This window comes from Chenopodium album, chromosome 20 (genome assembly GCF_948465745.1).
Source record: "Chenopodium album chromosome 20, dcCheAlbu1.1, whole genome shotgun sequence".
Taxonomy (NCBI): Eukaryota; Viridiplantae; Streptophyta; class Magnoliopsida; order Caryophyllales; family Amaranthaceae; genus Chenopodium; species Chenopodium album.
This window is the reverse complement of record NC_137853.1, coordinates 27,300,898-27,327,680: the sequence shown is the minus strand read 5'-3', so window position 1 is coordinate 27,327,680 and position 26,783 is coordinate 27,300,898. Positions and strand designations below refer to the sequence as shown.

Below are 26,783 nucleotides of genomic sequence, written 5' to 3'. Positions count from 1 at the left end.
ACATTCAAACCAATCATCTATCTATCTAGTGTCACTATCTCATTCGCTTGTTTTATGTATTATATAAATCTTTATACATAGTATTTACCTATATAACTGCATGTATGATTTTTTTTTTTTGTTAGATTTTAGCTCGAATCTCTACATAAGATCTTCATTATTTCCTATTAAATGTAGTAATTTAAATTTTCATAATATCAACTATTTACGATGTTGTTTTGAGTACCATTTAAATTAAGGACCTTAAAATTTGCTTTCAATCTATCTTTACCTTTTCTTTTTCCTACTCAAAAAAGAAAATTTTAATTTAGTCAATTATTTTATAGCACAATTAATTCCAACACCTTATCATTTTCAGCTCCATCCTAAATTCCTAAACATAGTCTTATTTAGAAATGAGAAGTAAAACAACTAAAGTTATCCGATTTACTAGGGATGTCTATCATGATTTTGCCAAAATTGGTGCAGCAGTTGCACACAAATATTGGTGAAACAAGAGAAAATTAGATCACTATTTTACAAGTCTGTTTGTGTGTAGCAAGAGTCTATGATCATGAGTAACTTAACCAAAACCATACTCTCTTCAATCTAGTGAGACAATTTACAAACAGTAGCTCTGTATCAGTCCTTTCACGTACGAAGAGGGGAAGTTAACTCAAATAATTACATTAGAAACACTTCCTTCTATCATCTACAATAACTATTCCATTTCTTCAATTCCTTCGATTTAGAGAGTTCATTCCCTATTTTTTTTTTATCCACAGATCGAAGCAGTATTGTTTTACAGATGCTAGTCATTAGGCAGAGTGAGCTAATAGGAAATCCTCCTACTGAGATTAGGAGACGAATTAAGTAACTCCTGACCAAGGTCGCCTATTTTGTTAAGTAGAAGCATTCTTTCTGTCTCAAGCTGGAGCATATATTGTTCCTGTGAGTCTTCTAGGCTTTGAAGTTCACTTAAAGTACTCAACATTTCTTCAGCATCCTTCTCCTCAACTGAAGACCCAAGCTTCATCAACATATCCTTCATCTTTGTAAAGTCATGCAAAAGTGACAATCAGGTGGCTAAATTGTAATGATATACACGTATCTGAACTAAATAAACTCTGAATATATAACTACGGGGTAATATATATTTGTATATAGCTAAAAAACTGATGTATGATTTTATCAATTTTCATAATCAGCTAATGGGCCAATCAAGTATGGATCACCATGCAAGAACTTTCAGAAACCATAAGAACATTAATTCGCAAGCTATATATCGATTTCAGTACAAAGTACTTCAGGATGTTCCAAACAGCCAACTATACCTTAACTGCTAAAACAAAGAGTATTTTTTTTATGGAACTCGTATTCAAAGTACTCATCTAGTGAGCAAATCGAAAAAGCTGATGCATCTTGTGATTTGTACATGCATTCAATTATTTTGCAAGACCTTCCCATAAAGTGCATGCCAATCGACAAGAGGAACAGCAAGATAAAATATGGGTCTTGTGTGACATTCTATAAACGATGACATTTTACACCAAAAGATCAGAAACAGCCAACACTAGACAGAGATTACTAGAGCTGATGACTATGCTTCTAGTTCATTTTAAGAGTTATCCTTCTTAATTCAAGGGTTAAAGGTAGGGAGGTAACTTTAATACTTTTATGCTTTTCTATATATAATATAAATGCAATCTTGCAGTCATGATAATAAAATCGATGGACTTATGGTAAGGAACCTGCACAATGCGTAGTGTACCAGATCTCAATTTTTGCATAATTTTTGTTACATTTTTTTTTTCAATTATATTTTTCTCCCTATTTACCACAAATGTTACAACTTTTTACAGATTTTTTTTTTAATTTCAACTTTTCTTTTTCTCATCTTTTGTATTAAATTCTTTTATTCATTTTTTTTTGGGGGGGGGGGGGCGGAAATTAAGTCTAATAAAAATTTGTTTGAGTCTATGCATCCCTACTCTCATGCGTCCTTTAATTTATTATTCTTGTCTTCATTTTATTGAGAAGAAAACCTTTTCTCTAATTCTTTACTCTTAATATGCTAATAAATAGATTAATTATTATTGTTAAAATTTACATACACCAATAATACCATAGAGTAACCCAATGATGTCTAGTGGCAAAGGTTGAGGTCTCGTATGAGATAGGTCAGAGGTCGAATCCCCTTTTCCCATTGTACTTGTGATTTTTCATGCCTCTGTTGGTCATTTAGATCCCCCCGCCACAAAAAAAAGAAAAAAAAAAAAAAAATATCAATGTACCACTGAAAGGCCACAAGTGAATTTGGGTATTCTGTGTAGGCAATTAATCGGTGATGCACAAAGCAAAGCATTAGTCATAAGCATTAATTCACAGCAATGAAATTCTTACCTGATCAGATATTGCATGAGCTCTATTTGACAATGAATCAGAGTCTACACTGGTTATCTTCTGAAGATCTGGAACTTTTCTTGTTATTTGAACATGTATTTCGCCCTTTTTAACTCCTTGCAGAGGTATCCATTTCTCAGATTTTTCATTAGGGGGAAGACTTTGGTATTGTACTACGCAGTTGCCTATGCTTGATGAGGATAATATTGCATTGTGGTCTTTCACTTGCAATTCCAACGTACTTCCATCATCAGGAAACTCAAACGTTTGGTTCCATGATGGATTCACAGTCTTGTACACAACCTTCATAGTAATAAGAAAGTGATAAATAAATATTAAACACTTGGTATTTGGGGGAATGAGAAAAGTGGCCATAGCACTAAGGCACTCTAAACTTGGCCAAATTGCAGAGCAACAGAGAAAAGTTCTAGTAGCTAAGATTCCAGCACCACCAAATAATGAGGATCTCCCACCCATGGGAGATTTGGAAGACAGAAAATGTCATTAAATCGTATCACTACCACCATGCTAAGTAGTTTCCTAAGAAACTACAGTGACTCATTGATACGTTGAAGTTAAGATTACTATTTCAGGTAATATAAAATCACCTTTGTTCTCCTCGTCTCATTTCCATACTGGACCTTCACATATGGATCACTCGTTCCCCGGAGATCAGCAGCAACAAGATCCCTGGCCTCAATGAGAACAAGCTCAATCAATCCATTCCCAGGCCCACCATTGGATACCTAAGCCAAAAAACTCAGTAACTACAGATATGAAAGTTTACACTGTAACTACAGATATGAAAGTTTACACTCAGAAAACTAATGATTATGTCACGAGTTTAGACAGAAAAATTGGTTTATAGTCTTTCATTTCACTAAAATACCATTCAATTAGAATGAAGTTGGACAATGCATTTGCACAAAAGAAACATCAACCATTCCTTGATATTTTCAGTCATAATATGCATAATTTTGCACACGGCACCACAATTAAATGTCCAACCACCAAATGAAAGTATGTTCTATAAATTTTTGGTGGCTATCTCCTTGCACCAATTCCATATTTATGCTGAAGAATAAGATATTTTTCTTCACAGAAATGCAAAAATTTCATGAACAAAGCTTCATATTTGGCTCCATACTATCTTAAAGCTTTGCAAATTTTAAGTGAGGTACCATGCACAATAGTAAAAATTATTTGCAGGTTGAATATTTAGTTCTTCTTATGCAAGTAAATTTATCCTCTTGAAGATGAAAACTTAATTACCAACTAAAAGTATGGATAACAAAGTTCAAAGTATATATGAAAAGATACTACCAGTATTTTTTTTAAGGTACGTCATGTCAAAGAAATATAGATTCAAAGATACTTCAATTAGTAGAAATACATTATTCATCAAAAATTTAGCACGACTTTTTGAGCAATTTTATTGCCAATAGAAAAGATGTACCTCGCTCACAGCTTCAATTTGAAGCCTTACTTCCCCAGAATTCGCGTTTTCAAGGGGTACAGGCACATCCCTAACTGAACCAACCTCCAATCCTTCCATGTTCACAGTTGCACTGCCAATGACCTCATCTCCAAATGTTTCTTCATATAAACATTTCAACTTGAGATATTCACCCCCTGCTATCTCATCAAATTCAAATGTCTGGTTCCAAACAGGATTCAATGTCTGTTTCACAGCCCTTGTTTTCTGGACAACCTGATATAAGAAAGATAACGGCATATAGAGACATGAACATTGGGGAATTCTAAGAGTCTCAGTACCTTTCTAATGATAATGAACCAAAATATCATATGAGAAAGTAAGAGAAATAAGAGACCTTCCCGTATTGCAACCTAACATAAGGCTCTGATCGTCCCAATTTATCCTTTCCAGGAATATCAGTAGCTTCTTTCACAGTAACATACAGTTTTCTTCCAGTCTTTGAATTTGATAATCCAGATAATGTTGATTGAGCATTAAGGTGTAACCCAACACTTTTAGAACCACCCGAAAATTGCCATTCTTTTAGAACAAGTCTGACCATTAACTGCAAATATCATCGATTATATAAGTTGCAACATCAACAATACCCCAACGCCTTGAACAAGGCTTCTGCAATATACGGCATGGGGGGGGGGTGTTTGGACAAGCACAGCCCTGCTTCTATGATTACAAAGAGGTTATTTCCTATTGGACCTTTAATCTAATATTCAACAATCATTTGCTGTATCACAATAGATAAAAAGCTCAGACAGTTTGTTCATTATAATCTAAACCCAAAGTTTTGTGAAACTTCAGCTCCATCACAAACGGACAGAATCATACACATTTGACTCACATTATGTATGTGGTGAAATTATAGTTAATTTGATAAGATTAGAAACTGATGACGATTGAATACTCTTATTTCCACTGTAATATTAAAAGCACCAATGACCAGCTGATTCATTAAAGTTGAATACTAGAATGCACAACAACACAATTCTCTTACCTCCCCTGACTCTACTGACTCAAAAGGCACAGTCATTTCAACTTCTTTTCCACAACACTCAGCACGCTTTACTATGACTCCTGAATCAGGTCCTATCGCCCAAAATATTGTGGAATCATCTTCACAATATCTAACCTGCAAGTTTGAAATGTCGTTCAGATCATCTATAATGGATTAATGGTAGTAATGCTTGTAGTATTGACATTGCAAGACACATGAGCAACAATGTAGATGAATCAGTTAGTACAATTCATCAATGGAATTTGAAATTAATAATTGAGGAATATTTGAGGAATATGTAAGATAATGCGCGTTACAGTTTTGGAATAGACAGCTAGATAGTATTTGACAAAACAAAAAATCCTTTTATACTATTCAACTAAAGCATCAAAATCCAAACAATGACAATAATTTGAAACAATGTAGTCAATCTGCAAAAAGAATTGAAAGATTCTAGATTGGCCAACTTTTCACTGACTCAAATGTTTCACATCTGGCGCCTATTCCTGTCTCTTGTTAATGAATCTTCATTGTAATTAGCATAAGCCCATATAGGAGGAGAAAATGGTCACATATAAACCTTGTAGGGTTGCATCCTATAACATTATGGTAATTGGTAGAGTAGCTCTCTTGTCTTATATGTTAGGCAGGCTCTCTCTAATTCTTCAATGTGGCACAATTAGTACCAACTCACATGTGGGTTATTTGTCAGCACTTATACAGGGAGAGAAACTGTTACAACAGTCAACGACAGCATTGTTAAGCTATGTCAATATAAACTCCACACTATGAAGGAGCCATAAAGTGTAAGGGTCAACAAGAATTACTTTTAAGGGGGCAAATTGATTTGAATGGATCAAATGTTGTGAAAAATAAAAATCTAAGAACATTTTATAGTAGTTATCAAACCCTAAAATACCCTGGTAGAGCACCCCTAGTGTACAGAAGTATCCAGCCATAACTTTGAGCAAAATTAGTTGTTCACATGCAAGTAACACCCATGATGAATTATGAAGGGTCGTTATTCAAAAATTTAGAAGTGACTTGTAGATTGATTCTAAGGCAATGAAGTGGTGCTTATAAGTCCAATAACTTAGATAAATCAATTAAAAGAGAAAAGCTACATTGGGTGAAAGCTCCATGTTGTTTTGGTAATGACTACAAAAGCCTGCAACAGTACCTTAATCTCACAAGTCGCTAGGTGGTCAAACTTCACACTACCAGGACAACATTCATAGAGATGGAATTTAAGGACTCCTGCATTATCGTGTAGAACCATATTAAATGTGGAATCCCATTGTGGACTAGAGCCTGGCTTTGCATCCGTTCTCCTGGTGATTTCTTCAATCTCTACCTCCACAAAGGTCTTCACGTCCTTATCAAGACGCTGTTCTGAGGCATGATTTGAACCAACTTGTGTGCTAGTCGGGCTTCCTTTAGCCACATTTCTAGAAAGTTGATTTGCACCAACTACTGTTACATAAAGTATGCCACCAACTGCCCTTTTCCCTAACTGTACAGCTGACAGAGTGAGACATCGACGACGAGGTTCAACCATAGTCTTCACTAAGGTGTCGGTCAAGAGTTTGACCTGCACGGAAATTATTATGAGCATGAAGGTACAATAATAACAGGAACTATAAGCTAGATATTTGTTTTATCCCTAACTTATAAAAAGTAGAAAATTACTCTTATGAATAGTGTAATGCCAATTATACCCTTTAAAATGTGCATTTACATATATACCCTCATTAATATGTAATGCCAATTATACCCTTTAAAATGTGCATTTACATATATACCCTCATTAATATGTACAAGTTTTTTTTAATGAATAGTGTTTGGACAATTATACCTCTGAAATATTTAATTACGTACTTATTTGCTTTCATGCATTAATGTTAGTTGTCTTGGATATTTATACTCATAAACATAGTTGTGTATATATTTTTTTGTCATTAATTTTGCCAATAACTAAATTTGTAATTTTAAGACCAAGCCGAAAGAGTAACTAGATATGACTAGCTATGCGCGCGCATTGCGCGCGTTAGCTGCCCTAGTAATGTAATAAGTCCAAATCTATTCTATCATGGAAAATGACCTTTGTCAACATTTGATTAAGTGCACAAAAGTTACGAGACAATGCTACATGATACAGAAATATCCCATTAATGGTACAAATGTTACATTGGAAGATACCATATGGTTCCCACTTATGATGCAGTTAGATTAGATTATCCATCTATAACTTTATCAATTTCAAATCAGTAGATCACTCACGAATATATAAAAAACATGATTAAGGTGTACAGTAAAATCAATTGCAAAGGAATTATATCCTTCCTTAAATTTAAGCTTTTTAACAATGTAAACAGAACAACGAAAAGCATGTATGAAATGTCTGTTTTCCTAGGTATTTTTTTTTTACTAATATGGATGAATCTATATCAGCTAAACATACCAGCCATGAAGAAACAACAGGCAGCTCCATTCCAGGGAGTTGACTTCCACCACTTCCCAAGGCAATTCCAAGTCTCACCTCTGGCGCAGATATAAAGGAAAGTAAAATTGCTCTGCCATCTAGCACTGGCATCAATTGCACCTAAGACAGCAAAACAAATGTCAAATTTACCAAGCATTGACAAAAGTGATTACCTTAAAGTTAGAGTAAGATCAACTGGACAGGCTTAAACAGATTAAGTTTCTGAGTTCAAATTCACATGATTCAAGCTAGTTTTACATAGGAGCAAACAAGTTTTAAATCTTTCAATGTTTCAAATGTTGGAGTTTTAAGAGGTGTTAGTGGATAGCAAGATTAACACATATAGATAAATAGAATGGAAAACTAGACAGAGGAAGAAGCACTTGATGTATTGTATACAGTTTGCATATGGCTAGTCTTCACTTAAAGGTTATAAAATCATTCCAACCTAAAGCCTCTGCTAGTTTTGGTGATGACAAGCAATCCTTATTAATTAAGCTTTGTTAAGTAAGCAGGTTTTAAGCAAGTTCTTGATTTAAGAACATGTTCCAGAGTTATAACAGGGAAGGTCCTTTATTGATGCATAAAGACATTGGCAGACTACTAAGCAACAACTGAAACTCCAATGTGATGATCCTGTAGGAGCCATAAAGGTTCCTATAAGACACAACACCAAGTTCCAAAGTGGGAAAGACGATTGAAGTTACTAAGTTGAAGCTTCTTGAATAGTAATCATAAAGACTAAAAAGTATGAGTTTACTTTTAGGCTTATGTAAGTGTTTAGAAGTAGATTAGTTTGTTGGAACAAAAGGAAGATTATTATAATTGGAGCTAACTTTTATAAATTGAAAATTTATAAAGCTAGATGAATGTTTGTTAAATTAATTAAAGAATAAATAGGAAAAATAAATAAATTACCTTACTATTTATGATACAAATATTTTCATTTTCTGCAAGGATTGATTTAAACACTTCCTATGATCTCCCCAACTTAACCCCTTCTTGTGATCGAATACACGTTCACTTATTCCCATTATCTCGTTCACTTATTCCCATTATCTCCAGTCTTGGTTTGTGCCTATTTTTGCTGGACACTAACACCTTGTCAAGATAGTGGTGAAAGGGACTATTCATAAGCACTCTATAAAAAGGATAACGTTGTTTCAAATTTTAGACATTCTGACTTGCTTGCAAACATATCCTAGCAAGAAATATTCTTTGAAGTCGGTGAAAGAAGAAAGAGCAGTGTTCCTTTGTTCCAAGAAGAAAGAAGATAGTGTACCATTATCTCGTTCACTTATTCCCATTATCTCAGGTCTTGGTTAGTGCCTATTTTTGCTGGACATTAACACCAGTTGTCAAGATAGTGGTGAAAGGGACTATTCATAAGCACTCTATAAAAAGGATAACGTTGTTTCAATTTTTAGACATCCTGACTTGCTTGCAAACATATCCTAGCAAGAAATATTCTTTTAAGTCGGTGAAAGAAGAAATAGTAGTGTTCCTTTGTTCCAACTGCTAACCACATAGAGCACTAAATTACGGAGTTGTAATTTGGGGCGAAGAGTTTGAGTGAACCTTTCTTGTGAGACTTTATAGTTAAGTCTTAAATAGATAGTAGGCTTCAGCGTAGAAGCTAGAGAGAGTGAGTACTATGATTATAGGGAATCAAAGTGGGGGTCTTAAATTCATAAAGGAACTTAACCTTTGTCGACTTCCAATAGGTTGACAATTACTAGCTACTCTAACAGCTAGCCGCTACTGCTAGTTTTGACGGACAGGGCCTTAGTGGAGCTGGAATATATGCAGCCTTAGGCCAGTGAGAAATTGCATATATAGAGGGGCTAATTCCATTAGATACCTCATTAAAAGAAAAATACAGAGACTGCCACCTCCCAAAAAATTATAAAGTGAATAGTTACACATTCAGCTTCACTGGAAATAAGCATAAAGCATGAATGAGTGCAGCATATATATAACTGGCAAGATAACCAGCTTATCATGTACACAATGTCAAGCAGCCAAATAACATGTAAAGTTAACAGATGGTAAAGCCATCAAGCCAGCCAAATAAAGTTTTCATGCAGCCAGACTTCCAGCAACAACAAACTATATTTCACCAACACAGAGAACATTATGATCACACATGAAGAAACTTGAAGGAACCATTCTATCACACCAGAAGAAAATTGAAGGAACCACTCTACCTCTTCAAAGACATGACCAATATTTTTAATATAATGTGAGTATGAAATTACTTCATTTTAAGAAAATTAAGACCGGATGCAAAGTATAGTCGAACATACATCACCCTTGATATGGAGGTAGTTTATGGCAATGCGTGCAGTTCCATATAATGGCTTGGCTAGTTTAGCAAGCAGCATAATGTTCATGTCTTTGGTGTCCCAGTCAAAACTTGTATGCATAATCCTCTGCCACAAATCCAAAGGTAAACTGGTAATTGATAGGCATCCATTGTAAGTAAATAAATAAATACTAGTATATAAAAAAATCGCTCATATTGCAGCAATTACTATGATGGTAGGCAGCTGGCAATTGCTAACTTGCATAATTGGTATCTTCTGTGCTTACCTCAACAATTGTGACTTTATACGTAGTTGACACGTTCAAGAATCTAAAACTCAATGTTATAATTAAAGTGATTCTATTCTCTTAAGAAGTTACACTTAAAATACCATCTAGAATTCCAATTGTTACCATATGAAAAAATTAGAATATCTTCAACACATGTATGGACAAAAGGAAAAAGTATCAGCCAAGACATGCTAAAATCGTGAAATGTAATACTATGGATTTGTGTTACGTCTTTAGTAAAGGTTTTCCAATCCCAATGCTGCAATATAACGACAATAAAAATTGTAGCAAGAATTTGGCGACCACATGGTTTAGCGATTTATACAATGGCACAATAAAACCTTAAGAAATTACAAAAGTGTTCATTCTTTAATGTTAATAGTTGTAACTCCCTTGTAAATAGTGAGCTCCCAAGGCATCTTACTCAAAGAAAGAACAATGAATTGATACACTAATCTGGAAATTGCATGAGATGTTTACAAGTAGTTTACACAACAAATCTAGAAAAGTATCCTTAGAGTCGCTTCACTTGTATATACCAAAGAAAAAAAAAGTCTATAAAAAAGACATGATGATCTGAATCTTAGGGGGGGAAAATAGAAACCCCCAGAAAGTACTGAAACTGTACCTGAGCTCTAACAGTTGACCAGCGCATCCCCTGAAGACCCAATTTAGGAGGTGAAGAACCAAGTGAAAATTCTTCGAGTTCAAACCTTTCCTAGATGGAACACAACCAGTAAATTAATCATACAACTATATTATTGAATCATACATTAATATGGGAAAAAATTCTCCCAACTCACCACAAGCTTTGGTTTTTTATACTTCAAGCGTCTCTGCAAGCATAAAATAACAGTTAGATTACGAAATTTTACCGCAGTAAGAACAAAATGAGTACACATTGCTTGATAAAAGTAATATTTAAATCAACTAGCAGTATCCAAAGCCTTCCAAACAGCTTAAAGACACAATTGAAGGCTAAGTCACACCATAGGCACATGTGCCTCAGTAAATTGTGCCTCCATGCAGCTGCCGCCAAACATTAAGGTTACCTATGGTGATTAATGTTTGATAGCTTTTAACAACTTTCATATCTCCACAATATATAAAATATAAAGCCACTAAAGAGGCTCCCCACCTCCCTTCAAGTGGGGTAGAGGCTAGAGGGGTTGAGCCTTACCTCATACCCAGTTGAGCATAGTTTTCATGTCTAGCACTAAAAAATGTGTCAAGACATATGACAAAACAAATAATCATGCAAGTTACATAATAATATATATTGCCAAATTCAAAAGGCAAACCTACCTCAACTTTATGATGAGTAACATACAAAGAATGCTGGATATAGAGCCAATTTTTTATGCCGATCTCCAAATTGTTACATTGAGTAAAAGAAAAATCAGTGTTCCCAAGCTAAGGAAAAGAATTTGAACTACTATTATACAATATTGCTTCAAGTAATTAAGCTCTTCTTCTAAGAGGTCATGTCTTAAGGAAATATACAATATCTTTAAAACTAAAAATATATCCTCCAAGTGTGCTACACTCCAATCTACACTATGAATTATGGCAAGGAATCATTTAGCCTTTTATTCCAACAGCAACAACAACCCAAAAAAAAAAAAAAAAGGAAACGAAAGAGGGAGGGAGGTTGGGGGGGGGGGGGGGGATAGTAGAAACTTTAAAGCTACAATCAAGATAGATATATCCATCAAAAAAGCAACAAAAAAGAAGAAAGAACAAATAGACCAACCTCAACTATGTAAGAAAACCTTGATGAAATCCTAGGGTGAATGTAGCTAGGCCAAACTTCTAACAATAACCTGTTCAGCCACTCACAGTGCTCCAGTGCAGTCATTGGCTGTGTAGGTCCTTATATGTCAGACTGATATTCTGTAAAGAAAGCGTAAAGCTGAAAATTGATGTATAAAAGTACCGATGAATCTAGCATTTCTCGCTTCCATTTCCTGTTCAAGTCCTCGGCAAGAATTTTGCGCTGATAGCTCCCATACTAATATTAGAGAAATGCCTCATGTAAGACTCAGAAAATTATTCATATTGATGTATTTTGTACTTTTATAGCTTTACGTGATCCAGCATACTATAAGCCAAAAAGTATTTGCATTCATGTCTATGTGTAAATTTACTAGGGTACCATACACATATAAAAACAAAAGGAAAAACACATCAATACTCTATTGCAAATATGCAAGTGTGTGAAGAATAATTAGCTTCAGTTCATCAATAACCAGAATTGTACAAGAAAACCAAGCTAGCATTTTCTCATTTCAAAAAGAATCCAGAAACTCTTACTTTATAGGAGTTATTACTCAGATGACAAGCTGATGTAAAATACACATCTCCTAAAGTACAGGTTCTGATGCATGCAACCAGTCTAAGGGTTCAATCGCTCAGGACTTCAACATTCACTAATAGTGACAAGAATTTGTTCAAATGCAGATAGACAGAAACAAACAACTGTTTTTTTATTTCATTGCACCAAAAGTCAATTATAGAACAATAAAATAATTGCACCCTTGATAAATACAGTATATTCTACCTTGCAATGATGAAGCATTCTATTTTCAAATTTTCAAAAGACACCAGAGTAATCCATACCTCAACTCTTAGCAATAATGTCTATGTAGCACAGAAACACCATAAAGGTCACACTGCCCACTTTTCTAACCAGTAAACATTATATTTCATATATAAGAATTAAATTAAACATTGAAAAAAAATCTAAAACCGATGAAGAACCATTGCAGTCTTCATCATTCCTACCGCCGGGTCAACATATCATGATCGCTTTCCACTTATTTCTTGTTCATTGATAAAAATGGAACGAGGCTCAAATTTATTCGCTACAGCTATCTGTATAACTAAGTTCTTCACTAAAGTTATCTGTTTTTGTATAGCGTCTTTTATACAAGTATGTTTCACTTTCTTACGTTAAGGAAATTATCATTTTCAGGTCACAAATTTCATGGTGCACCTGGGTTCACAGTGCTCATGGAGTCATGGTGCACCGGATTCAAAAAGACAGCCTATGTTATTTTAAATTTTGGGTTTGAAAGCAAATGATATTTTATTCTTTCATTTTTATCTATGTTCTTTACGAATGAGGATTACACATTCTTTGAGTTTGAATTTCATACTATTGGGGATTGAACTATATGGTCTTTAACTTAATATTCATTGGGTGTGAGCTATATGTTCTTATAATCTTGCTCTTTGGGTTTGATAGTTTGAATTGTGTGTTCATGTTGTTTGTTTTTTGTTCTTTTTGTTTTAAGGGTAGGGGGGCCCACTCATTTAAAGTTAATTAGACTACCTTAATGGCCAACCCTAAATCATTTTGGTACTAAGGTGGCATTGTTGTTGTTATGGACTATCATACAGTATTAAAAACTGTGAACAGTTTGAATTGTGCACTCTGGTGCATATATTAATCATTGTTTCCTGTTTCCATTTCATGTTGAACTCTTAATACTGTTTCAGTTTCCATGTCACATAGATGCTAGCTATAAACAGATCAAGTGACAAAATTAGATGATAGGTTTGTTTTACAAGACACTAATTTGATTAGAATCTCCAACAATTAGCTCCGAAATAATTCACACAATACATAATGACCAGGACTCTTAACCAGATCACTTTTTAATTCGAAAAACTTTAATTGGAAAACAAAGCAAAGGACTGATTAGTAATTGGTTCAATGCTTCACACTACTTAAAGAAACAGGTACTTTTTTGTCAATTTCTGCAAGATGCCTACGTGTTAGGAAAATAGCACCACAATATCCAATAGCACAAAATGTATTCTCAACAGCATAGATGGTAGAAATTGTAATCACTGAATCCTAAAGGTTGAAAAATATTCAATACGAAGTAATATTACAACAATTTGACTTTTGCATTATTCACATGTTAACTTTGACCATTTTTTTACTAAATTAGACGAGGAATATCAAATGTTATTGTCCAAAATATTATACAAACCATTTTTAAAAAAATAGTTATTACTAGTACTACATAATCGCATATATCTATGGTCAAACTAATGCATTGGCAAGTGGACAAGTTATATTGTTGCCACAATTCAGAAACGGGGGGAGTATACATATGCCTATCAAACAAGTGATGGTCGAGCCTGATTCACCCAATTTTTTCCACACCCTTTGGCGTCTCACAGTCTCACTTCGTATCGGGCTTCTAGTACACATATTTATAATGGTTAATCTAGAGAGAGCATATATACTCAACAACATATGGGATAATGAAGCTAATTTATTAGGGAAAATTTTTTTCCAAAAAAAACAATTCATACCCAATTGGGCCATTTCACCACTTACACAAATTCATCACTCTCACAAAGAATGAACAAAGTAAAGTAGGTGGATCTTGAAAGAATATTACTAATAAAAATTGAATTGATATAATTAAAAAGTAATAATATACAATGCAATCGTATGACCCCATCAAAAAAATTAAGTAATTTTATCCAAAACAAAAGCATTTCTCATCTAATAATTTGTAGAGGATCTACCAAACAAAGTATTAAATTCTGTCTTTTCCCTATAAATTATTGCAAAAATAGAGAGTTTAAATTAAGTAAAGTTTAATTAAAAAAAAATGATGGGAAAATTACCTGCAAAGTAGCCCAAACAGCAATAGCAAGAGGAACCCAAGTAGAAATAGAGAAAACCCATTTCTCAAATGCCCAAATAACAGAAATTAAAGGCACAAAAACCAAGTAAACTGGTTTATCAATGGCGATTTTCTTCAAAAACTCCATTACTACCTCAATATTAAAGCTGAAACTCAACTTCTTTTTTCTACTCATTTTATATCAATTTTTTTTTAATAATTTCAATATTATATTACAAATCTTTTTGAAGTAAGCAAAATGGAACAGTTATTTTATAGAAAGAAGTGATTTTGAGATGAAGAATTTGTACCAAAAAAAAGGGGATTTTGAGCATTTCGACAAGAAATTGATAGTGGGGGATCAATTTTTTTACTTTATTTGAAGTTGTCTTTTCAAATTGATAATAATAAATTTTTGGGGGTCATAAATTTGAGGGGGAAGGAAGAGACAGCTAGGTAAGCCAATAGGCTGACCAATTTATACATGTAATAATAATAATATTAGTAAGTTTCTGGTAATAACAGAATTTTATTGAAGTTGACTTGAAGAGATTTTCTTCCTTGGCGGCAGTGTACAAGGAAGGGAAAGGACAAGACATGCTAGAACTCTAGAAGGAAGAAAGGTGGACAAAAATGGAATAATGGAGCCAATAAATTACCACAAGTTCTATTTTGCCTAGGGAAATTTGTCAATTACAACCGATAAGGCAATAAAACTCATAAAAATACTGATAATATATATCTTACTAATCGTATCAATTGTTGTGTTGATACTTTCTTAGGGCCTGTTCTGATTGACTGAATTGAACTAAACTGAACTGAATTTATTGGAGCTGAACTGAATTGAACTGAACTGAACTGAATATTTTATGGGAGAGGGAAATTAAGATAAGATAAAAACTGAACTGAACTTATTGGAGCTGAACTGAACTGAAAATTAGCTGAAGAGAACAGGCCCTTATAAGAGGGATTTTGGGTCATACTCGTGATGTATGATGGTCATACAGTGCAGCGTATTTTGGTCTTATTCTGAAAATTTTATAATTTTAATGGTATATTATGTGTGTCAATAAAAACATACTTCCTCCATTTTTTATAATTGCAACAGTTTGACTTTTACACTATTCATGTGTATCAGTTTGACTAGCTTTGCTAATTTATACTTAAGCAAAAATACAGTCATGTGGAATCTTGTTTGATTCGTCTCGATTTATACTATTTTAATATCAAATGTTTACATATTGGTAATTAAAGATATTAACAATTGAAATCATGCATCAACAGTATCATTGAAATTCTAAGACCATCTCCAATGGTGAGACTCAACTTTGAGTATTGAAATACAAAATAAGCTGTTTTTTACCTCCAATGGTGATACTCAACCCATTTCTCAATTTAGCAACTCATGTGAAGTCTAATTTCCCAATGGTGAGACTTTCTAAACTATACTAATGTCACTTTCAATTTATGACCCACCAAATTCATATTGTTTTAAAAAAAATTAAAAAAAAAACACTAAAACTTAAATAAATTACATAATATATTATAATATTGATTAAGAGTCCACACTTTTTGTCAAATGAGACTCAAAATTGAGTATCTAAACTTGGCAACTTTCTTTTAGAGTTGCTAATTTTAGATACCAACTTATTGGTATACGTTGCAAAATGTACTATCTCTCTCCTAAAAATACTCACTTGAGTCTCACCATTGGAAAGGGTCTAATGTTGGAGGAAGTATATAGTATCATTGAACATTTAATGGTACTATCACATACCACATGTTCAAATTAGTATCATTACAATTTACCAAGTTCGAAAAACACAAAATGTACTACTCCCTCTGTCCCTAAAAGATTAACCCTTTTGGGGAGTTTTCACGGGTATTAAGAAACTTAAGTTGGAAGTATAAGTGTACTAGGAATCTAATAAAAGTACATTGAAAAGATAAATTTATATGGGGTTTGTAAAAAAAGTAAAATGGAAAGTAGTAGAAGTACATGAAAAAAGAAAAATTTACATGGGTAAGCTAAATTTGCACAAATATTATTGCAAATTGGAGGACATTTTAATGCAAATGGGATGAATATTTTAGGACTAAAATTTGACCCAAAAGGATCATCTTTTGGGGACGGAGAGAGTACTAGAATAATGTAAATTTCAATGGTACTGATTTGATATCTGATAGTATCATTAAGACTACAATGGTAATATATATGGTTCTAATGGTACACAAAATATTTTGTTGAAATTTAAAATTTTTAAAGTAAATAAAGTTTAAACTAGATTTGGACCAAACCCTCAGAAACTATTAAACCTTGCACGTCTAGGGCGAAGGCAACTTCGAACTTGGCTAGGTGTTTCTAGATCTTGTGTATGCGGAATTGTGTTTAAAAGGTTGGTTTAGAAAAAGAGAGAGAGAAAGAATTAAGTAATTCTTGATGAGAGTTGATTGGGGATTGTTGATGATTAAAAAAGGGGAGATAAGACCTCTATTTATAGGAAAAAAGAGGATCAAAGAATTAAGAAAAGAATCCAAATTCGAATCGAAATAAAACTCGTAGACAGCAATTTTTGCGAATTTTGGTTTTATCATATCTTTTGATCCAGAAGTCTAAATAAGGCATATAGTATGTCGTTGGAAAGCTCTTGAAGTCTACTTTCCAACCCAATTGGAATCAGATTAAAATATTTTGTAGATAAAAGATATGGCCGAAATAGTGGGACGGTGTCAGTTTTGGATAGAGTTTCGTATTCCTTTCATATCTTTTTCGTTATAGCTCAGAATTAATATTATAATATATCATTGGAAAGATTATTTCAAGAGCTATCCAACTATATAAAATTTGGAAATAAAATATGAGGCACGAAGATAATATCTGACTGTCTTTGAACATGTTTAAATTCGAATAGAACTAGGACTTTAAAAAAGGAAAGTTTTATAAAGAAGGAAAGTTTTTATTTAAATCAAATTACTTAATCTTATCTTTTCAAAAAAGGATAATTAAGATCTTTTGGAAACTTATAGAAGATTCTAATCAATCCTAATTATTTTAGGAATAGGATTAAACCTTTGGACCCTCCTCATGATCATTGGGTCGTAGGTAAAATCCGGTTTCGGCCTAGTTTAGTATTTTGGTCATAACTTCCTCATTATTCATCGGAATTGGGCTTATAATATATCTTTGGAAAGGTCTTTTCAAGCCCCATCCAGCTACACTATTATTGGACCCTTATCATGGACCAAACTAAACTGGATTGGCTATTTTAAATAATAGAGTGGGTTTTCGAAAACAGAAAGAAAGATTTTAATAAAAACTAACCGCAACACTAGACTTTTCTCACTTTCACCTTATTCGATTATGGTTCGACGTGAAAGGCATTCATCACTGGGTTTGGTTTTGGGGAGACACAAATGGGTGTCTATAGATGCCCCCACTTTGACTGAGTTTGGAGAAACTTAAGTTTCGAAAACAAAAGTCAAAGTAGCGATAGGGACGAAGAATGATTCATGTCGACACCCATTTGTGTCACCCCAAAACCAAACCCAGTGATGAATGCCTTTCACGTCGAACCATAATCGAATGAGGTGAAAGTGTGGATAAGTCAAGTGTTGCGGTTTAGTTTTATTCTCTTCTCTCTGTTTTCGAAAATAACTCTATTTATTAAAAATAGCCAAACCAGTTTAGTTAGGTCCGTAATTAAGGTCCAATAATAGTGTAGTTGGATGGGGCTTGAAGAGACCTTTCCAACGATATATTATAAGCCCAATTCCGATGAATATTGAGGAAGTTATGGCCAAAATACTAAACTGGGCCCGGTTAATTATTTTCATACGGCTCAATGATCTAGAGGAGGACCCAATGTTTATAATTATTCCTAAAATTATTAGGATTAATTATAACTTTCTAGAAGTTTCTAGAAGGTTCCTTTTAATTCTAATATTATTAGATTTAATAATTATTTTAAGATGGATTTTTATTTGGAATAAAATATTATTATTTTATTATTATTATTATTATTTTATTATTAAACACGTTTTTATCTTCTGTACGGATTACGTAGATCAAATTGATTAAAGATCGGATTCCGCGTGGAAAAGCGCGTCCAAGTCAGACTGTCGCCAAACGACAAGTATGTCGCCTCGCGATAGACACTGATTGCGTGTAGTTTTATTCCTTATCGAATTCCATACTTTTCCGGATTATTTTCCTTATAAATAGGGTCCCAAAACTCCGTTTTCATTCATCAACTCTCATTCAGAATCACCCAATTCTCTCTATTCTCTCTTGAGCAATATATGCTTTCTTTCTCTTTCTCTAAACTAGCTTTTACAAACAATATTCCGCATTCACAAGATTTTAAATCACCTAGCGAAGTTCGAAGTTGCCTTTGCCCTAGACGTGCAAGGTTTAATATTTTCTGAGGGTTTGGTCCAAATCTAGTCAAAACTTTATTTAATTTTATTCTAATTTAATTCTTTAATTGTTCTTTATTAATTTCATTGAAGTTTACTGACTTGTGTATTTTGTTATTAGAAAGAGGTACGAGGCTTCAAAGTATGTAGATTAGCTTACTCTCTATTTCTTTCACAATGTAGAAAGCATGTTTATTATTGTTTTATGCTTCCTAGTATCATGTTAGGATGTTTTTAATGCTTTCTAGTGTCATGTTTAGGATGCTTGTTATTATTTCTAATATCATGTTATCATGTTAGGTTTAAAGCTTTGATATTTAATGCTTAGCGACATGCTAGGATTTGTTATTAATCTTGTTAGCATCATGCCTAGGATCTTGTTATTATATTTAAGCTTTATTATGCCTTATCATGATTATGATTATATTATGATTATTATGATTATGATTATGATTATTATTATTATGTTGCTTGATGTTATTTATATTTTATTGTTATTGTTTGATCACGCCTTTTATGCTTATTTAAAGGGAATTTGTACTTGAAATCACGCTTAATAAGATAATTAATAATTTGGTTTAGGCTAATACGATTTTAATTCAAGTGATCGCCAATAATAGTTTTGTTTGTGCATTAATATTCAACCAACATAGATAAACAGGTTAGGGTTAACCTAATGTTTGCATAATAGTCGAAAAGTGCACATGAATACGAGCAGAACAAAGTAGAGACCTATTTTATAGGGCGGGTCCTTTCTTTTGTAGATTGGATTCATACCCTCATCCCCGAACCTTATTTGGTTCCTGACCTTATGGAGTTGACGGTCCCTTGGATCGTTTTTAGGTTTACAAGTTCCTAAAACTTGTTGGCGACTCTTTTGCTCTAGCTGTCTTCCCTTTGGAACGCCACCATACATAAGTGTATGATCACAGTGGGGTTCAAGCTTGGGGTTATGATGCTTGATATATTCCCTACAGTTACGTTACAACAACGTTGTATTTTTTAATTGTCCAGTGCTACCCCTAGTTAGGATTCCTGGATCTGCCACTTTTCTCGGGCTGACTGACAACTGGAAGGACCCCTTAACCGCCACTCCTGATAATCCCCCAAAGCTCTTTGATACTTTGGAGGTTTATGCCGGTTCCTTGAAGAAGGAGGTGCGTCTGGCTCCAGCTAAACTGCGAGCTGTCTTCGGTACTGTGACAGCTACTGACCGTGCAGGGTCCAGCCATGCTGAAGCTGAGCCTTCCTCTTCAACTGTTGGGAGTCGGCGCGACACTCGTCCTGCCCCCAGGAAAGCTACTTCAGGGTCTGAGGCATTAGTGGCGCATGATGCTTCTCCTGAGAAGCAGCCTGCTTGGCCAGGTGGCACCTCAGACTCCTGCAGCAAAAAAGCCACTTGATCAAGCTTTGGATGACTCGAAGAATATCTTTGATGATTTCGCGGACTGCGTTCTTAAGTTTCCCTCTGAGGAGGCTGAGACTACTACCGCTGCGAGTATAAAGGCCACTACTTCTGCTGAGCATAGTCTGCTCTTTCCTACTGTAGGGAATATTTCAAGCATCATAACCCCAAGGTTGAACCCCACTGTGATCATACACTAAAGTATGGTGGCGTCCAAAGGGAAAGAAAAGAGAGCAAAAGAGTCGCCAACAAGTTTTAGGAACTTGTAAACCGTTCACGAGGTGAAGGTTACACCCCTTAACGATCCATGAGATCGTCAACGCCATAAGGTCAAGAAACAAATAGGATTCGGGGATGAGGGTACGAATCCAATCTACAAAAGAGAGGACCCGCCCTATAAAATAGGCCTCTACTTTATTCTGCTCGTATTCATGTGCGCTTTCTGACTAACACGCAATCATTAGGTTAATCCTAAACCTGTTTATCTATGTTGGTTGAATATTAATGCACAAATAAAACTATTATTGGCGATCACTTGAATTAAAATCATATTAGCCTAAACCAAATTATTAATTATCTTATTAAGCATGATTTCAGGTACAAATTCCCTTTACACATGCATAAAAGGTGTGATCAAGCAATAACCATAAAATATATCAAGCAACATAATAACAATAATAATCATAATAACAATAATCAAAATCATGTTAAAAATAAAGCTTAAATATAATAGCAAGATCCTAGGCATGATGCTAACAAGATTAATAACAAATCCTAGCATGTCACTAAGCAATAAAAATCAAAGCTTTAAGCCTAACATGGTACTAACATGCTATTAGAAAGCATAAAAGGCATTCCTAAACATGATACTAGAAAGCAATAAAAACATCCTAACATGATACTAGGAATTAATAAATAATAAACATGCTTTCTACAAAAATAGAGCAAAAGGATTACAGACTTTGATGCCTTGTACCTCTTTCTAATAACAAAATACACACGTTAGTAAACTTCAATGAAAATAACAAATCAAAGAATTAAATTAAATAATTGAAAGAAAGAGTTATAAAATTTAGACTGGATTTGGGACCAAACCCTCAGAAATTTTCAACCTGTCACGTCTAGGGCAAAAACAACTTCGAACTTGGCTAGGTGTTTCTAAATCTTGTGAATGTGGAATTGAATTTGTAAAAAGCTAGTTTAGAAAGTGAGAAAAAGAAAGCATGAATTTCTCAAGAAAGAATAGAGAGAATTGGGTGATTCTGAATGAATAAAAACGGAGTTTCGGGACCCTATTTATAATAAAAATAGTCCGGAAAAGCATAGAATTTGATAAGGAATAAAACTACAAGCTGTCGCCGCAAAACCACTTTGTCCGCGACAGCCTGTCGTTTGGCGACAGCCTGGTTTTCACGCGCTTTCCACGCGGAATCCAATCTTTAACCAAATTTGATCTATGGAATCCGTATAGAACCTAAAATCGTATTCTAATAAAATAATAAAATAATAATATTTTATTCCTAATAAAACTCATCATAATATAATTATTAATCCTGACTCTATTAGAAATTAAAAGAACCTTTTAGAGAATTCTAGAAAACTATAATTAATCCTAATAATTTTAGGAATAATAATTAATACTAGGCCCTCCTCTAGATCATTGGGCCGCGTGTAAAGAACAAACCGGACCCAGTTTAGTATTTTGGACATAACTTCCTCATTATTCATCGGAATTGGGCTTATAATATATCGTTGGAAATCTCTTTGCAAGCCCCATTAACTACACTATTATTGGACCCTTGTCATGGACCAAACTAAACAAGATTTGCTATTTTTATAAAATAGAGTTGTTTTCAATAACAGAGAGAAAGAATCTAACAAAACTAACCGCAACACTTGACTTTTCACAATTTCACTTCATTCGATTATGGTTCAACGCAAAAGATATTCATAACTAGGTTTTGTTTTTGGGAGACACAAATGGGTGTCTACAGAAGCCCCCACTTTGACTGAGTTTGGAGAAACGCGTGTTTTGAAAACAAAAGTGAAAGTAACGATAGGGACGGAAAATGATTCAGAACGTTCTGCAATCCTAAATCATTCTTATAACGCCGATACCTGCAAACTAGCGTTAGTTAAACAGATAAAGAGAGTTAAGAAACACGTATCTTGCACCGTCGAGCACACGTCTCTGGAGTAACCGTTTTTGTTGCATATGTTTTGACGACCCTCAACTAGTTAGAGAATGCCATCCCGCTTTGAAGACTGCTACGCTTGTAACTGCCTCCAATTTCCGCTGTTGATAATCTTCTGCAAGCCAGGGAACACTATCGATGATTGCTTCGCTTTAAACGATCCTCTTCCGCTTTGTGACCATCATCCACATCTTAGGGAACATGATCGAAGATAACTTCGCTTGAAATCACCTTCAGGATAATATTCCGGAACACCACCACACACCACCAGCACATGGCCAGCAGCCGCGGCGGCAGGCGGCAGCAGCCCAGCCGTGCCGTGGTGGCTGCTGCTGCCGTGGGTGTTCTCGAAAAAAAAATTTTAATCTTTCTTATTCTAATTTAATCTATGCTTAGATCTAATTATAAATTATGAGTTTTGGGATTTAATTTTGATGTTTGAATGTTGTAATTATATTAATAAATTTTCAGATTTGGTTTTTAATTAAAAAGCCCTAATTTTTGAAACCCTAGGTTCTTGATTTATGGAATTATGAAAGTATATGATGTATTAATATTTAGATCTTCAATTTAAGTGCTTTAAGACCAAATTACAACAAGTTTTAATTAAAAATAAATTGCAGGAATTTTATGTAGAACCCTAAATATTATGTTTTTGAAGGAAATTTAAATTACCCATTAAAGGGGACTTAATTATGGTGTTTTAAATATAATTTCAGCTTATTCTAACTAAGCTATGAGGGGTTTTAAAATAGTATATATTGCTGGAAATTTGTTTAGAGTGGACTTTAATGCTCTATTATAATTTTAATGTGTAGGATACTTCGAAGTGAGCAATTTTTACAAGTCGTGGCGATTTAAAGATCATATTCAAGGTACGTTCGCGTAATTAGCATATTTTGATGATGTAGAATCATGCTAGGCCTAATTTCAATCAATTACAAGTAGTATCATGCTAAGGTTTATGTACTAATTTGTGAATTATTGGTGTTGGTGATTGAATTGTGAAGCATGAATTATTTGTGATGATTTATGGATTGGAAAATTATATTTTGGCATGATTATATGGACTACATATTTATTTATGGCATGATAGAGAGCATGTTTAATCAAACTAATTGTTTAATTATGTTTGGAATATAGAAAAGAAATTTTATTATGGTCCATATAATTTTTATTGATGCTTTAAGCATGAGGAAGGAGCTATATAAGTGTCTATATACACAAGGAATAAATAGTATGTTGGTGCCTTTGTGCACTTAAGGTGTTTTTAACACCGAGGGATAGGACTTTTAGCGCTTTATGCGTTTAAGGTGTCTTTGACACTGAGGTAGAATTAAAAAGGGTTCAACATTAAATTATATGTGGTCACTAATTATTCAAGAATTAATATGTTTGTTGATTGAATAATTATTGATGATTGAATTGTTATGCTTTGAGAGTCATCACCAATTCTAATAATATGTAAATAACGTAAAGTGAAAGAGATTACGCACCAAAACTCTTGGAACGTATATACCTTGAGTATGAACATATGGGGGGAGTTATGTGACTTTATATTTGATCATAACTTCTAATGGAGTACAAGATGCTGCATATTCCTTTTTATTATTATTATGCGCTGGAATTCCGCCACCTATGTGTGGCACAGGTTTGTTGTTGGCACGGTTAGCTCCCGTGTCAGTTAACCTCAATTTATTAGGGGAGGTATTGTTGGAAACCCGTTTGATGCGTAATCAACGCTAAATGAATTATTTAGTGACTAGTTAAAGTGTCTCGTTGATTGTTGTGTGTGCTTGTAAACAAGTGCAATGAGGTAAGTGTGTGTGAAAATAGGAGATTGCATGTTAGTGTGTTTAATTACGCTTATGTACTTAGCTTTGCTGATTGTGTGTGTTGTTTGTGTTTGGCTATGTCTTTGTCTTGGCTCTACGATGATCCATTTTAATGGAGAGTAGTGGGGGCAAGTAAAGATACTCTTTTCAGGTATTGAGGCATGTTCATGATGGGGCATGAGTGAAGAGAGAATCATGCTAGCTTCCATTAGGATGTGTTGTATTTTATGCATTGGATGTTTTATTATATTACTTTATGGACTAACACAAAAGTTTGGTTGTTAGGTTTTGAATAAGGGCCTTAAGTGGTTCCAAGTTGTAGTGGATTTTATTTGGCTTTGATTTTGTTGATTTTCAACTTTACTCTCGTTGGTATGGTTTTTAAATTATGTTATTTAAATAGTTTTGGCACGTATTCGAGAGTTGATCCTCTCGGTAGGTTCTCGTGAATACTTACCTTTTTTATTATCATATTTTTGATAGCATTTATCTTACAAAGATGTTTTGTAGGAGCCAGTGTGGTTTACCGACCCGGGGCTAATTTTGCTGTACCTGAACTACCGCATAGTACACTACCGAGGGTCGCTATTTTCAGGGGACATATGACGCTGCGGTATATCTCGGCGAGAGAGTGGCTATCCAGCACTCCTCGGATGTCTTTGTCGTCCCTGCTCGTCCACCTCGACACATGTTCCATGAGGCGTTGCTGCGTGACTGAGCGAGTGGATCGTATCGGGGTGCTCCCTAGCGGTCTCATGTCCATAATGATTTACTACCCTTGCTAGTGCCGGCTCCTGTTCTGTCTGAGGAGGCAACGGTATGTTTTGCTTTTTTTTTTTTTTTTTTTTTTATTCTCACTAGGTAGCCCCCAATTGAATTCTAATCATTTGGATTATCATCATCAGGCTGGGCCTAGGGAGTTTGTTCCTCCGAGGATGTCCAATCGTTACCAGGGCATGTTCGGACCGATCGAGGAGATGATCCCTCCAGCCCACGAGGATCAACGCTTTGTGGAGCGCTTAATTCCTCGTCACCAGACTCGGGTGAGTCAATTATATAATTTTTTTTCGTTTTTTTGCATTTGTCCTTTATAATTATTGACTTTGTCCTTTTTGACAGTTTTCTCGTGAGGTGGTGACAGTTATGGCGAGGTGCATAGACGCCTTTCGCAGCCAGCTCGTCAGGCTGCGGAACCGAGCTACTTGTCGTAGTAACGACTTGATTTACCTTTGCAGGGACAGCCCATTCCTTCTCCACGTACTCGGTCTAGGCCCAAGCCTAGGAGAGAGTCGACTAGGTCCGACTCGAGGCGTCGCCGCACTTCTTCCAGTGGTCGAGGTGGCCGATCTTAGGCTACTTCTACGGAGGACTCGGCTTCTTCGCCTGAGGAGGTCTTTGCCGGGCCGACGGGCCAAGGTGGGACGACATTGGCTCCTTCGACGGGTGGTGGGACGTACGAGGTTGGGTCGTCGTCGCGGCAGCCCTTGTAGCTTCAGCCGTTGTCGATTGACTATTACGGTGAGCCAGGTTGGACTGGTCCTGAGCTGAGGTTTCCGGCGACTGACGAGTCGGGAGATGGTGAGGGGCATACTCCCCGTACTACTACATTTTTCGATGCGATGGGTGTACCTCATCATTTGGGGCCTCTCGCACTATAGTTGTACTTGTATTTATTTTTTATTTGACTTCATAGGACTTTATCTATTGTATTATATGACTCATATTAGACACATTGTATATGTACAAACTTTTTATTATTAAGCTTGTTTTATTTTCGCATTTTATTTTTTCATTTTATGTGCATGTGAGTGTGTGCGAAAAAAATGTCACTTAATTTTTTGCGCAAAAATTTCTGTCATTTTTATTATCAATGGAGGGTATTCAACTTTCTCCCCCAAAAGAAGAAATGAAAAATAAAATTTCGACTAATAATAATAAGCCTAAACTTAATTTAATTGAAGGAAAAAAGCAAAAAAGAATTGAATTAGGTTATAGAAGTATTGAATAGCGGGGTGTAATATGCAAAATCAAAGTCGAATCGGAGTCAGAAAAACGCGGTTCATATGGCGCGTGGCTGTCGCTGGCTAGAACGCGTTGTCGCCACGCGACAGACTTTGTTGCTACGCGACAAGCTTGTCATCTGGCAACAGACTCAATTTTCCAAATTATTTCAGAATTCGAAATCTGGCAAAAATCTGTTCATAAATAGCCCCCAAATATGACGATTTCTGTATAATTCGAACAGATTAAAAATTAATTAAATTAACAATTAATCATGTCTTTAGCCAAGAAAAGCTTCTGTGATTTCACACGTGAGTGGTGTTGTTCTTTAACTGCC

The 26,783-nt window shown here is 34.7% G+C and overlaps 1 protein-coding gene across 1 annotated transcript; it reads right to left on the bottom strand.

Annotated features, from left to right (window-relative positions):
• Positions 1–448: 448 nt before the first annotated feature.
• On the bottom strand, positions 449–15,211 carry LOC145598814 (uncharacterized). The gene is made up of 14 exons (XM_081655201.1): positions 14,596–15,211; positions 11,882–11,956; positions 11,699–11,806; positions 10,749–10,781; positions 10,574–10,663; positions 9,657–9,782; positions 7,330–7,470; positions 6,049–6,459; positions 4,869–5,003; positions 4,215–4,424; positions 3,839–4,093; positions 2,991–3,128; positions 2,383–2,685; positions 449–1,030 (listed from the first exon to the last, which is right to left on the bottom strand). The coding sequence occupies exons 1-14, from the start codon at positions 14,788–14,790 to the stop codon at positions 812–814; spliced, it is 2,439 nt and encodes an 812-aa protein (XP_081511327.1). The 5' UTR covers positions 14,791–15,211; the 3' UTR covers positions 449–811.
• Positions 15,212–26,783: the final 11,572 nt, after the last annotated feature.